This window comes from Schistocerca cancellata, chromosome 1 (genome assembly GCF_023864275.1).
Source record: "Schistocerca cancellata isolate TAMUIC-IGC-003103 chromosome 1, iqSchCanc2.1, whole genome shotgun sequence".
Lineage (NCBI taxonomy): Eukaryota > Metazoa > Arthropoda > Insecta > Orthoptera > Acrididae > Schistocerca > Schistocerca cancellata.
The window spans coordinates 880,257,797-880,271,424 of NC_064626.1; the positions used below are offsets into that span (position 1 = coordinate 880,257,797).

Sequence of the window (13,628 nt, forward strand, 5' to 3'; positions counted from 1 at the left end):
ACAGACAGTTTTAATCTGTCAGGAAGTTTCAGCATCCGTGCCCATTACTAAATTGCCACATTCACAAGACGAACAAAGATCACACGTATTTACAGCATATTAACTGTCAACATATATCACCTTGACCATAGCAAGAATATATTTGTTGACTGCCAATATGTTAGCACCTAAAAATAGTAAATAGTCAGTTGTTCTCAGCCACTAATCCAGGATGAGAATTCTATTGCATAACAGACCTAAATGTGTAAGTCATGGGTACTACCTGAAAAAATGAATCTAGAAATACATAAAACGTGAATATGTAGTCAAATGGTATTCATTTAAAACAGGCAAAGAATTTAGTCGCACTTGACAAGCAAGATTAGATTTTAATTTTTGCATAGGGTTTATAATAGAACATATACAAGTGTAAGATAGTTTATTTTCTCTTCTAATTCATCATTGTTCAGACTTGACATTGTTGTAAATGCAAATTTTGGAGTATGAAGCTCTATTTGCAACAGCAGCAAACAAAACACATTCACTTATGGCCAATGGCTGATTTAGAATACAAAACATATGGCACACAAAAATTGAGCAAACATGATAAAAATATTCCAAAATAGATGATATTGCTAACATAACTGGTAACAACACAATATTATTGTAATAACATGAAAATATTAACTATGATTAGTAAACACAAATATTATTTCAACAATAATTAAAGCTCATCCCCTGTGTAGATTAAAAAATCTCAACACGTACTGTACATTTAAAAGCCATTCAGAAAAATTTCTTTTCATCTACAATTGTAAATTATTTTTAACACTCTTAAGTCTTTCTCAGCTAAGACAGTTGTAAATGAAATATGAAATTTTGAAGTTAGAACTATATCTAGACACGTAATGAACAAGCTGCCCAGTAAAAAAGTTTTGCCAATACTGCACACTCTGCATTATCCTTCATGTAATTTAATAAGGTAACTGGACACATTGATGAATAATGGAAATGGCAAAATATGCACATTTTTGAGTAAAATGCTTTGTAACTACTAGTAGATACCACGATTTTTTTTTACCTACTAGTTTACAAGAAAGCGTAACTCGAAAGGTTTACAAACTTGATCTATTTTGTAAAATTTAAAGGTTGACCATTTGATATTCAAAACATATATTTCACAATACATCTTGCTGTTGTGACAATACCCACAAAAATTAAGAAGTTTTATAGCAAATTGGGATATAATCATTAACAAATGATGAAATTTCTCATGTGAGAGGTTTGTTGGTGCTGTAGCAGTTCTTTTTTGGTCCGTGTTTTCAGTTTCTGCTAATAGTTCATTGTGCATTCTTTATGTTTCAGTTTTAAATCTTTTTGTCTCTTTATTTTAGATTTAGTCCATCTATGTTTTCAAAACACAACAACCTTGAAAAATATATGCACTGTAAGTTGTTCTGTACTGAATGTTTTCATTTACTGACAAAAATAAAACACTTTCTTGTCAGTTACCAATAGGGCAGAAATAACTGGGACTAGGTTCTACGGCTGAAGATCTATTTTTGTCAGCAGCTCCTGCTTTAGTGCCTGTAGAAGATGTATAAAAAACAACACAAACTGCACTGGAAATGGAATAATGTGGAAGCAGAAACCACGCACTTTAACTGCTATGGTAGTCATGGGAGAACACTCGTGGAGGTAGTTGCTAATATGAAATGTAAAAGAGAATAACTACCCTGTTTCTGCAATCTCTTTATTGGGTGCAGACTCCATCTTGAGATGTTGATGGTTACCCATATTTTCTTATTATCCTCATTCTGCATTAAAACTGTTTGGATGAAAATACCTCTGTCCAACTTTTAAAATCTTTCAAAACAAACATGAAAAACCAGTTAAATGAGTATGAAAGTATACAAGCCAAAGCTTAATGAATAGTTATCCAGGAACAAAATTGCTGAAGGTAAGACATTCAGCAGATTCCATTTTCTTTCATAAAACATTTGATGAATTAATGGGTCTAGCAGTATTTATTTATTTACATGGTAATTGTATTTTAATGTCACTGATATTTAAAGCCATCCTCCTCTCATAATAATTCAATGTTGTTTATCTGGTAGGTAAACAACATATTGTTTAACATATAACATGAATACAATATGCAACAAAAATATGTATATATAGTAAAGAATTTGTATCATATAAAATATAGTTTATGAAAATATTCATTGAGATTGATTATATCTATTTGTAAAATATATATTACACTGACTCAAAATTACTTTCTTCTCATACTAACTTTCACTCAAAGATTTCTGAGCTTGTGTGGCATATGCGAACATCCACAGCAAAGTATCTAGACAAGCATTACTTACATCAGTTTTCTTGTGATGCCTGTCTAAATACACCTTCAACAGAAATAAGAACATGACTAGCTCAATATATAATTATTTGTACTCTAATGGAATATTATTTGTACATTGCAAGATAGCATTTTTCAGTAACAGTTTTTCCAAGATGCTTCTATTTAAAGCACATAGAAGTATTTATAATTCCACCTAAATGTGAAATACAATTCATTTAACTTATAAGGTTAGTTTTTTAATATCTTCTACTGTATCATTAGACAGAGTAGAAACAATAAAAACAGTGCTGTGTGGCATCAGTAATGACTAAATAAACCAGTCACAAATGATGATGAAAGCATACACATAATCTAAGCCATAAAACTATGCTCAGAGATACATCATTTATTAAATTGCTACTCAAGGAAATATTGCACATATGTTTAAAAATCTGGAACCTCCTCCAGATAACACCCCATAAAAGCATCATCATATCGTGAAAATGATCTGGTCTTTGAATATTGCAGCCAAACGTCATTATTTAGAACCTATCACACATCTAGTGATAACTTTGTCATTAACTGCATTTACAACTTTTTTTCCAGCTCAAATTTATGCTCCACCATTCCATTCACATATTAACAAGTAATTAAAAATATAACTGAAAATGCCTCACACTATTAGAGAACAACAATATTCAAGGCTTTTTGATTTGATAAAATTTCTTATTACTTACACCTGTAACATCCATCCTGGGATGGCAAACAAGCAAATATTACGATAAAGACATGTTTTGTCACAGATGGGCAATTCAAAATTACACAAGTTTGAAATATGAGCTCATTTCCAATTATGTCTACTGAATTGACTGATTATTGTTAACTTAAAATTAAATTAAAATTCTTGGTCAAGGTCTTGTCAATTATTTATGTAAATAGCTGTTGTGTTGCACTCCCAAGTGTAATTGACCATTTAAAGAAAAGATCAGTCTCAATGCATATGCTACTTTCAATGTAAAATCATATAAACATATGACAAAGTGGAAGGCAACATAATCACAAATAAAATTTATATATAGTAGTAAGCGAAGATGAATCTTTTAATGTAATATGTCATATTACTAGTTCCAACCATTAGCGAGTTATAAAATTGTCACCTTCTGTTGCAAGCTAATCATTGATCCGTAAAGTAACTACAATGTGATACAGAGCTGACCCTCCCTTGTCAAAGGAGGCTATATGAATTCTCTGTAAACAAAACCGGTTACATAATACAATGTTGCACACACAGCTGCAAGGCAACAAGTCAGATGACAGTCATAACAGCTCTGATATTACTGCATGCCCCTCCACTAACAGGTAAAGCAGCTATTCCTTATCTAATATGGCTTTCAACAGTGATCAAAGACAACAGCAAAATATGTTTTGATCCTTCACTGAAACTTTGATCTTGCTATTTTATTATAACATATTGTAAATCATTATTTTTTCCAGATTTCTCATCTTTTGAATAATTTATCATTTTTAATGCTACTATGTCATATGAACAATAATAGTGTCACACATGTCTTGTAATATTCCCTCTGTCTTAAGGGAAAAAAACCCTTGGTAACTGCCATAAAAATCAGTCCTTTCAGTTTCTGAAATTTGCTTGCTGCCATACATAACAACTGACTCAAGACAGCTCTCATTTGTGCCACACACATTAGTAATATTAATTTCATCCAATAAACAGTTAGTAATCTTCATAGAAGCATCTAACTCAACAGCTGAATGTGCCAAATTTTTTGGAGTTAGTGTACTGACATGAGATGGCCAACCAAATATATACCTCAACAATTAATGTCCTCAGTTCTCCAACATTTACATTCTAATTATTGCAATCATTGTTCTCATGTACAAATTTGATGTCAGTATGATCTTTCTGTGGTAACAGTACTACCACAGAAGCAAGCAACAAAGAGGAAATACTTATCAACAAAAACTGGATTTCACGATAGCCTGAAGAACTAAAGACTGTGGCTCAACATCTGTGTAAGCTGTTTAACAACTGTTGGCACAGACTCAAAATAAATTCTTAAACACAAAACTTTCATAGCTTCTTAGGATTCCAAGTTTACTTCCAAATGACTGCAATCCCTGGATCCTGATCAAGTTCTTCTTCCAGCTGCAGGGTGCTAATGCCTAGAGAACAACAGATCTCATCTTCACATGAGACACCAGTGAATACCATTGGAATGTGCTGAGGTCGCTCCTCTTGCCGCTGTTGATATGGCTGGTATTGCTGGGATCGAGTCTGTGATAAACTGGAGGCAGAACTTGAACACTCTGATGCCAAAATGTGCACTGGAAACTGTAACATGAAACAATTGCATCAGTTAGGAATTGCAGAAATATTGCATTACAAACATATAATGATAGATTATTAGTCAGTGAATGAAAGAAATGCTTGAAAAAGGTATGGAATCTTGTGGATTCAAGCAAACATTCTGAAGCTCAGTGACATTTTTAATTTCCAGTTTTCAAACTTTTTACTTATCTTCTCAGTTAATCAGTCTCCCATTGTGAAAATTTGGGAAAGGTGTTTTATTGTCAGACTGTTCTCAATTTTTTCCTCTGTTCTCTCTAGCTCTTGCATTTCCTCTGAAGTTTCTTCTTTTTCGAGTGTTGTCAGTCACTTTATTTCATACAATTCTGTACTGCTGACTTGAAGTTATGGATTTCCCAAAAGGCACAACTGTTAAACCACTCTAGACTCCATCTCTACTCCTGCTTCCTTGCGGAAAAGTTTTCTTCCAGTCATCAATAGTCATTTATGCACAGATACCAAACATCCATTGGTAAAGTTTGTCTTCTGTATAATTGTACATGTAAATAGTGAGGCCCCAAATAATGGGAAAGAAATCTGCACTTCCAGCTTCACACACTATGAAGCTGTAGCCCCTTCAGGTCACAAGTACGCAGCAGGGATAGCAAATTTATTTCATGTTTCTATTCTTATAGTAGAGATAATGAGGATCTTTCTAACATTAAGCATATTACAATGTGTAATAAAACTCAAAATTGCAACCACGTTACAGCAGATACTAGTGAGATTTGCCAAAGTAAGTATGCAATTATTATTTGGCATCTTAAAGTAACAGGGAGATTAGAAAGGAGACTGTGGGTATTTGTCACAGCATACAGTGTGTTGGTGTGGAGCATGAAGAAAGGAAATAATTTTTAAAAATCTGTTCTTGTAAATAAGGAAAAATGGTACATTAGTAACCAAATTAAGGTACCTACAAAAGAAAATATATGTGACAAATTTTGGGCACTGGCACATGGAGAAGCATGATAACAGAATTTACACCTTATATTGTTTGTTTTATACACTACCATGCATCATACAATATTCAATTTTCATAGCTGTCCATACCTACATAGCAAAAAAGTTTTAATAAATGTTTAGGCCTGCCTACCAAAATTAAACTTTGGATAGAACAAGCAATAATGGAGAAAGTTCACACTATGATGGAGGAGGACAGTGTTGACTCAACAATGATATGTCTCTCCATGCCTGCAGTACACCACCTGATTGAAAGAACCCCGACACCCATATGTAATGTGGAATTGACCATTAGACATCACAAGAGGCACACCTGCCAGTGTAAAAGGAGATGGGGAGCAATATGTTGTCAGCAGAGAAACAGTAACAGCAGAATGTATCGGTCATGAGAGCTCAGCGACTTTGAACATGTACCAGACATCGCCTGAATAACAAATATATAAGGGACATTTCAGCCATTTCAACCATTCTTCCCACATCAACTTTTGGTGATATGACTGAACTGGAAATGCAAATCACAGCTAAACCAAGACCAGACAAATCTCATGTACTGATAAGCAGGGACTGTCAAGCACTGCATTGGGTAGTTGTAAAAAATCACATGAAATTAGTAAAATAAATCACTGGTGAGGTCTGAACTGGTACCAGCGGTCAGCTAGGACAATGAAATGGATCTGAGCGTATGGCTTCATTGGCCGGTACGCCCCTTACAGGGCAGATCTGGCCGCCTTGGTGCAGGTCTTATTACATTCGACGTCACATTGGGCGACCTGCACACCAGAAGGGGATGAAATGATGATGAAGACAACACAGCACCCAGTCCCTAAGCGGAGAAAATCCCCAATCCAGCCGGGAATCGAATCCAGGCCCCTTCGGCCGGCAGTCGGTCATGCTGACCATTCGGCTAGTGGGGTGGAGTAGCTATCTCAGTGACTGTGTGTTAGAGAGCTAAAAAGAAAAGGATACAACAGTCAAATAGCTCATAATAAGCCACACATTTCTGTAGTCAATGCTAAGTGACACTTGAGGTGATCAATTTTTCCACAGATCTCAGTGTTCAACATCACCACCATCTCTGATTTTGGATCCTGAGGAAGAATGGGCTGCCATTCCTCCACAAACATACAGACACCTCACTGAAAGTGTTCCCTGCAGCATTCAAGCCATCATAAGGTGGATGATAGACACACCGCATATCAACGTCGGCTAATATGTGTCTATAGCTATAAGCAATTTTCCAGAAGGGAAAATTCTGCTGCTCACAAGTGCTAATCCTGTTCCACTGAACAAAAATTTAGAGTCTGTGCAAAATTTGTACTTAACCGCACTGTTGCTAGCCAATCCTAAAACATCTTGAAATTTGAAAATAGTGCGTGCCGTAAGTGATAATCTCTCCCCCATCTTCACTGTTCCCTGTTTCATTCCAAGAGAAAAATATGGGATCATATCAAAACTATTACAATATTCATTAAAACAAAATTCTGAACCTTACCTTAAAAAAATATTTTACTAAAAGTCCTGAGAAATGTTAAAAATTTATGAAAATATGTTTTTGTTAATAATGCAAACAACTTCTATAAGAGATAATAAAGCACACAACTTCTACAAGAGAAATAAGATTTTATTAACAACTTCTTTTCTGTTAAATTATAATGGGAATCCTTTGAAAGCTGCCATGTCTGGACCAGAAGTTGAACTATCAGCGAGTTGAAACAGCTCCTCAGGACTAAACTAAAATTGTGATGATGGCAAGGGAGGTAATGGTTAAACAACTTCTCTAGATTTCTACAGCCTCTGTTCAGTGAACTCTGTTACTAGTTGGCATTCATAACCAAGTGCCTGAATTTTGCAGGTCATACCCCATTTATCCAGAGTTTAGTAAATATCTTTTGTTTGCTCTTCTACTTTGTTGTTAACCACCCCAGGCATAGGATATGCTTTGTTGGAGCTCCACAGTTTACTATTTGGAGTGCTTCAGTGTTATTCTTAGGTTAACATGGGGAGTTTGTCCAATAAGGATTACTATGCATAGTGCAGTATCTTGCCAGTACACAGCCAGCTACCACGGAGTTACCAGTACACAGTGTGTGTACTTGAGTGGTGTGGTGGGCTTTGCCATTCATTTTTCCACACCAAAACAACTATCCATTGTCGATATCTATTGGGAGTTAACCTCTGTCTATGTGGAAGGCCATTCGAATGGTTTGACACTGGCATGTACAATTCGTGGAATGGCACGAAGATGTGCACTATGAACAGTGCACACGGAGGCCCACTACAGCAACATGTGATGATGACATTATTTCAATTGGCAATGCTGTGGAGGAAGATCATCACATTACCATTGACATCATCCTAATGCAGCTACCTTCCCAGGCTGCAACTGGATGTTCATGGATCACAAAGATCCTAACAGACCATAATCGCTATCGCAAAATCTGTGCAAGATGTGTGCCACATCTGTTGGAGTGATGTCCAAAAGCAGCAGTTGATAGATTCATCCAGAATGCATCAGAGAGAGGGAGATCTGCTCTTCAAATGGTCTGTCACTGGGAATGAGACATAGGTCCATCACTCAACCTCTGAGAGAAAATGTCAGGGCATGGTGTGGAAGAAACCTGGAAAAAGCTTTAAAAAAGTCATGCATTCAGTGGGAAAAAATTATGACAACCATCTTTTGGAACTGTCAGGGGATTTTGTTCATTCACTACCTGCCTCACAACACCACAATTAAAGGAGAGAGGTACTACAATGTCTTGAGAAATCTGTGAGCTGCCATCAAAAGAAAATGTTTTGGACTTTTGTCTCCTAAAGTTCTCTTCCTTTGTGAGAATACTGTGCTTCATAAAGCTCAAATGACCCAAGCAGAGCTCAAAAGATTCAACTGGGAAGTGTCCCCATGCCCTCCATATTCACCAGGTCTTGTCCCAAGTGATTTTCAAATGTTCCCCAATCTCAAAGGGCATCTTCAGCACAAATGATGAAGTCACATCACAGGTGAACAGCTGGTTACAAGCACAAGACTAAAGTTTTGTCACATTACCAGTAATTCTTGAAACAATATGGCAACTATGTAGAAAAGTAACACAATCACTGTAAGCATCAATAAAATTATGAAGGTGAATCAAATACAAATGTAATTTTTGTTAATGGGTGTCAACAGTTGGCAGGACCGGACCCACACTTCTAGTATTGTTGGGTGGAGCTGCTGGGAGTGGGAAGAGCCAGCTGTCACATACTTCCCACAGGATTGTCAGTAACACTCACGATGTCAGAGCAGCAGGCACACCCCCTACACTGTGCAACTCATAATTATAACATTTCTTGATCGTGAAGGTGTTCAAGCAATGAAAATTTTCCAGAGATTGGCTGCATTGCTTGGTTATCAAACATAGCCTAGCATAAAGAGTTCAAGGAAGGATGAGACTACATGGTAAATCAGCAATATGATCACCATCATTGAGCCAGCATTACAGACAAAAACATTTGTGCAGTTTGAGGCATTCTTGAAGGTAATCGACAAGCAATAGCATCATAAATTACAGAATGGTCAGAATAAGTTATGGGAGCTGTCAAGCCATCATCACAAATGACCTACAGTTCTGTAATAGTGTTCCATATGCAGTTTGAGGCATTCTTGAAGGTAATTGACAAGCAATAGCATCATAAATTACAGAATGGTCAGAATAAGTTATGGGAGCTGTCAAGCCATCATCACAAATGACTTACAGTTCTGTAATAGCGCTCCATATGCGTTGTTTGCCTAAATCACAAACTGAGAATTTTCAAAGTTTGTCAGAGTCTTACAGCAAGGTTTGCAAAAGAAGATGATGCATTTTTTAGTTGGATCATCAGCTGCAACGAAACATGGGGCAACAGTACACTCCCAGTTTCTTTTGTCCAGGCATTACATACATTACTTACATTCATCTGGTGAGAACTGTCCAGTAATTGAGATTTGTTGACATTCACCTTGAAGCACTGACCTTTGAAGTACTTGATTAATTCTGTTATCCCACTAATAGCAAAAGATTCTAGCTCCTTATGTTCTCTACAATGGAATAAGACTGAGGTATCACCTGCTCAGCTTGTAATATGGGAGTTAATGGGTTGTGCAATTTGTTGACATAACAGATGTCCCTCCTAAGGGACATCAGGCTCTTTTTCTCTGGTTTTTCGGGAGATATTTATGATTAAATTTTTGCATTGTATAGCTGGAGTTGCCCAAACAAATGCTACTCATACATCTTTCCTCTAATCCCAGTGCTGACACAAAGCATCAGTTTCTTTTCTGTTATAAACAATATTATTTTTAAAGTGGAATTTTATGTGCAGGTTTGATAGAGCTGTCTAAAATTAGTTTATTGCAATACTTTTTTTTTATGAAAATGTATTAACTGGGACACTAAAACACGAAGAATAACCAGTAATCCAGCAACAACAGCATCACCCAGGCCTGCACTGACTGCTACATCTATGCAACAGCACCTCTCAATCATTCCTGGACTACTGGTTATTCTTCATGTTTCACTATTCCTGTCATATACCTTGATAAAATGAATATTGCACTCAACTAATTTGGGATGACTCTATGGAATGAGCATATAAATTCTGCTTTAAAAATAATTTTGTTTTAAAAGAGAACAAACCAACACTTACTGTTAACAACTGGCATCACATGACACACATGATGAACAGTATTTGTTTGTGCTGACTCCAGCTACCTGACAACTCTTACCAGGGACACACTGTATATGAGGAAGAGAAAGGGACCACAGACTTAGCCCTGATGTACACTTTGTATTACTGTTTCACTGGTGGATTGAAAGATTATAATTTTTTTCATCAAATTTGTGTGTCAGTTTAATGCACTGCATATGATTCAACACGTATGCTGCTATAATATGCCTGATGGATCCCTGACATGATATGACATTTTTTTTTTTGTTTTTTTTTTCAAGTGACAACCTGTTGTTTAATGCATCTAATGTTCTTGTCATGTCTGAAAATATATCTGCAATCTGTGTTCTGTGATCCAACAGACAGTAGACTTCATGGAAGAACTGCTGTAGTTGTGCTTGGCCCTTTTCTAAATACATACTGATGACCTATAAGGAGTTTGAGTTTTGTAAAAAAAGGCACTAAGTTGAGACAGGATTATAGTTTCCAATATCTAACTAAAGGTGGGAATTAGTGATATTGATTCTATAGCTTGAGATATCTTCCTTGGTTCACTTTTTATAAATGGTTTCACAACATTCACTTTTAGATCAGCTACTATTAATCATGTAGTTTTGAGATTCCATTATAAGCACATCTTGGTTACTGCAATGAATATATCACACAGAACAGGTACGAGGAAGTCCTACACATTGATTTGCAAAAGTAATCCAACAAAGGCTTATCTTTTCCTTGCAGTTTGAGGCAAAAAGGCAAGCTCAGTATATCTGTGCAACTCCTTGGTCATCATCTGCAGACTCATGGCTATTTTGAGGAAGATATGTGGAGGCTTAGTGCATTAACCAATTTGAACTTAAGTACCTCCTTTGTTTCAATTTTATCTACAGTGATAAATTTGTAACCACCATTTCTAGAAACAATTGATTTATTTACCCTTTTTTTTTGGGGGGGGGGGGGAGGGGGAGTGGGGGACATCGGAGCAGTTGACTGCCCATCAATGTGTGAGTATTTTATGTCAGCATTTTAGGAATTAGGAAAATACTTTAATATTTTTTCTGTGATGCAGCAATTTACATGATTGCATCATTCAAAGGGAATGTAACTGTCTCACATGATATCAGTAATCCACTGATCCTTTTTATAACACTTACTTGCAACAGATCAGAACTCACTAGTATTTCATTCTGCCCAATTTTTGGTCATGATATTTATTAAAAACATTAAACAGTATATACAGTGACATGAGACATTACACATAAAGTGGAAAAAGAATCTCACTTTTGACCAACTTAAAATATTGTAAGTATATCTTTCAGCCCCCCCCCCCCCCCCCCTCTCCCCATGAACCATGGACCATGCCGTTTGTGGAGAGGCTTGTGTGCCTCAGTGATACAGATAGCCGTACTGTAGGTGCAACCACAATGGAGGGGTATCTGTTGAGAGGCCAGACAAACGTGTGGTTCCTGAAGAAGGGCAGCAGAATTTTCAGTAGTTGCCAGGGCAACAGTCTGGATGATTGACTGTTGACTGATCTGGCCTTATAACACTAACCAAAACGGCCTTGCTGTGCCGATACTGCAAACGGCTGAAATCGAGGGGAAACCACAGCCGTAATTTTTCCCGAGGGCATGCAGCTTTACTGCATGGTTAAATGATGATGGCGTCCTCTTGGGTAAAATACTCCGGAGGTAAAATAGTCCCCCATTCAGATCTCCGGGTGGGGACTAGTCATGAGGACGTCGTTATCAGGAGAAAGAAAAATGGCGTTCTACAGATCGGAGTGTGGAATGTCAGATTCCTTAATTGGGAAGGAAGGTTAGAAAATTTACAAAGGGAAATGGATAGGTTAAAGTTAGATATAGTGGGAATTAGTGAAGTTCGGTGGCACGAGGAACAAGACTTCTGGTCAGGTGAACACAGGGTTATAAATACAAAATCAAATAGGGGTAATGCAGGAGTAGGTTTAATAACGAATAGGAAAACAGGAATGTGGGTAAACTACTACAAACAGCATAGTGAACACATTATTGTCGCCAAGATAGATACAAAGCCAACGCCTACTACAGTAGTACAAGTTTATGCATCAACTAGCTCTGCAGATGACGAAGAGATTGATGAAATGTATGATGAGATAAAAGAAATTATTCAGATAGAGAAGGGAGACAAAAATTTAATAGTCATGGGTGACTGGAACTCGATAGTACAAAAGAAAGAGAAGGAAACATAGTAAGTGAATATGGAATGGGAGTAAGGAATGAAAGAGGAAGCCGCCTGGTAGAATTTTGCACAGAGCATAACTTAATCATATCTAACACTTGGTTCAACAATCATAAAAGAAGGCTGTATACATGGAAGAAGCCTGGAGATACTGGAAGGTCTCAGACAGATTATGTAATGGTAAGCCAGAGATTCAGGAACCAGGTTTTAAATTGTAAAACATTTCTAGGGGGAGATGTGGACTCTGATCACAATCTATTGGTTATGAACTGCAGATTAAAACTGAAGAAACTGCAGAAAGATGGGCATTTGAGGACCTGGATAAACTGAAAGAATTAGAGATTGTAGACAGTTTCAGGGAGAGCATTAGGGAACGATTGACAAGAATGGGGGAAAGAAATACAGTAGAAGAAGAATGGGTAGTTTTGAGAGGTGAAATAGTGAACGGAGCAGAGTATAAAGTACGTAAAAAGACAAGGGCTAATAGAAATCCTTGGGTAACAGAAGAGATATTGAATTTAATTGATGAAAGGAGAAAATACAAAAATGCAATAAATGAAGCAGGCAAAAAGGAATACAAACATCTAAAAATTAGATTGACAGGAAGTGCAAAATGGCTAAGCAGGGATGACTAGAGGACAAATGTAAGGATGCAGAGGCTTATCTCACTAGGGGTAAGATATATACTGCTTACAGGTAAATTAAAGAGACCTTTGGAGAATAGAGAACCACTTGCATGACTATCAAGAGCTCAGATGGAAACCCAGTTCTAAGCAAAGAAGGGAAAGCAGAAAGGTGGAATGAATATATAGAGGGTCTATACAAGGGCGATGTTCTTGAGAACAATATTATGGAGATGGAAGAGAATGTAGATGAAGATGAAATAGGAGATATGATACTGTGTGAAGAATTTGACAGAGCACTGAAGGACCTAAGTTGAAACAAGGCCCTGGGAGCAGACACATTCCATTAGAACTACTGACAACCTTGGGAGATCCAGGCCAAACAAAACTCTACCATCTAGTGAGCAAGATGTATGAAACAGGTGAAATACCCTCAGACTTCAAGAAGAATATATTAATT

The 13,628-nt window shown here is 36.7% G+C and overlaps 1 protein-coding gene across 1 annotated transcript in view; it reads right to left on the reverse strand.

Annotated features, from left to right (window-relative positions):
• Positions 1-348: 348 nt before the first annotated feature.
• LOC126190480 (GATOR complex protein NPRL2-like) overlaps positions 349-13,628 on the reverse strand; it is a 103,437-nt gene continuing 90,157 nt past the window's right edge. Inside the window, exon 9 of the mRNA XM_049931024.1 lies at positions 349-4,673. Within this exon, the coding sequence (XP_049786981.1) occupies positions 4,437-4,673 (237 nt within the window). The 3' untranslated portion in view covers positions 349-4,436. The remainder of the gene's footprint in view (positions 4,674-13,628) is intronic.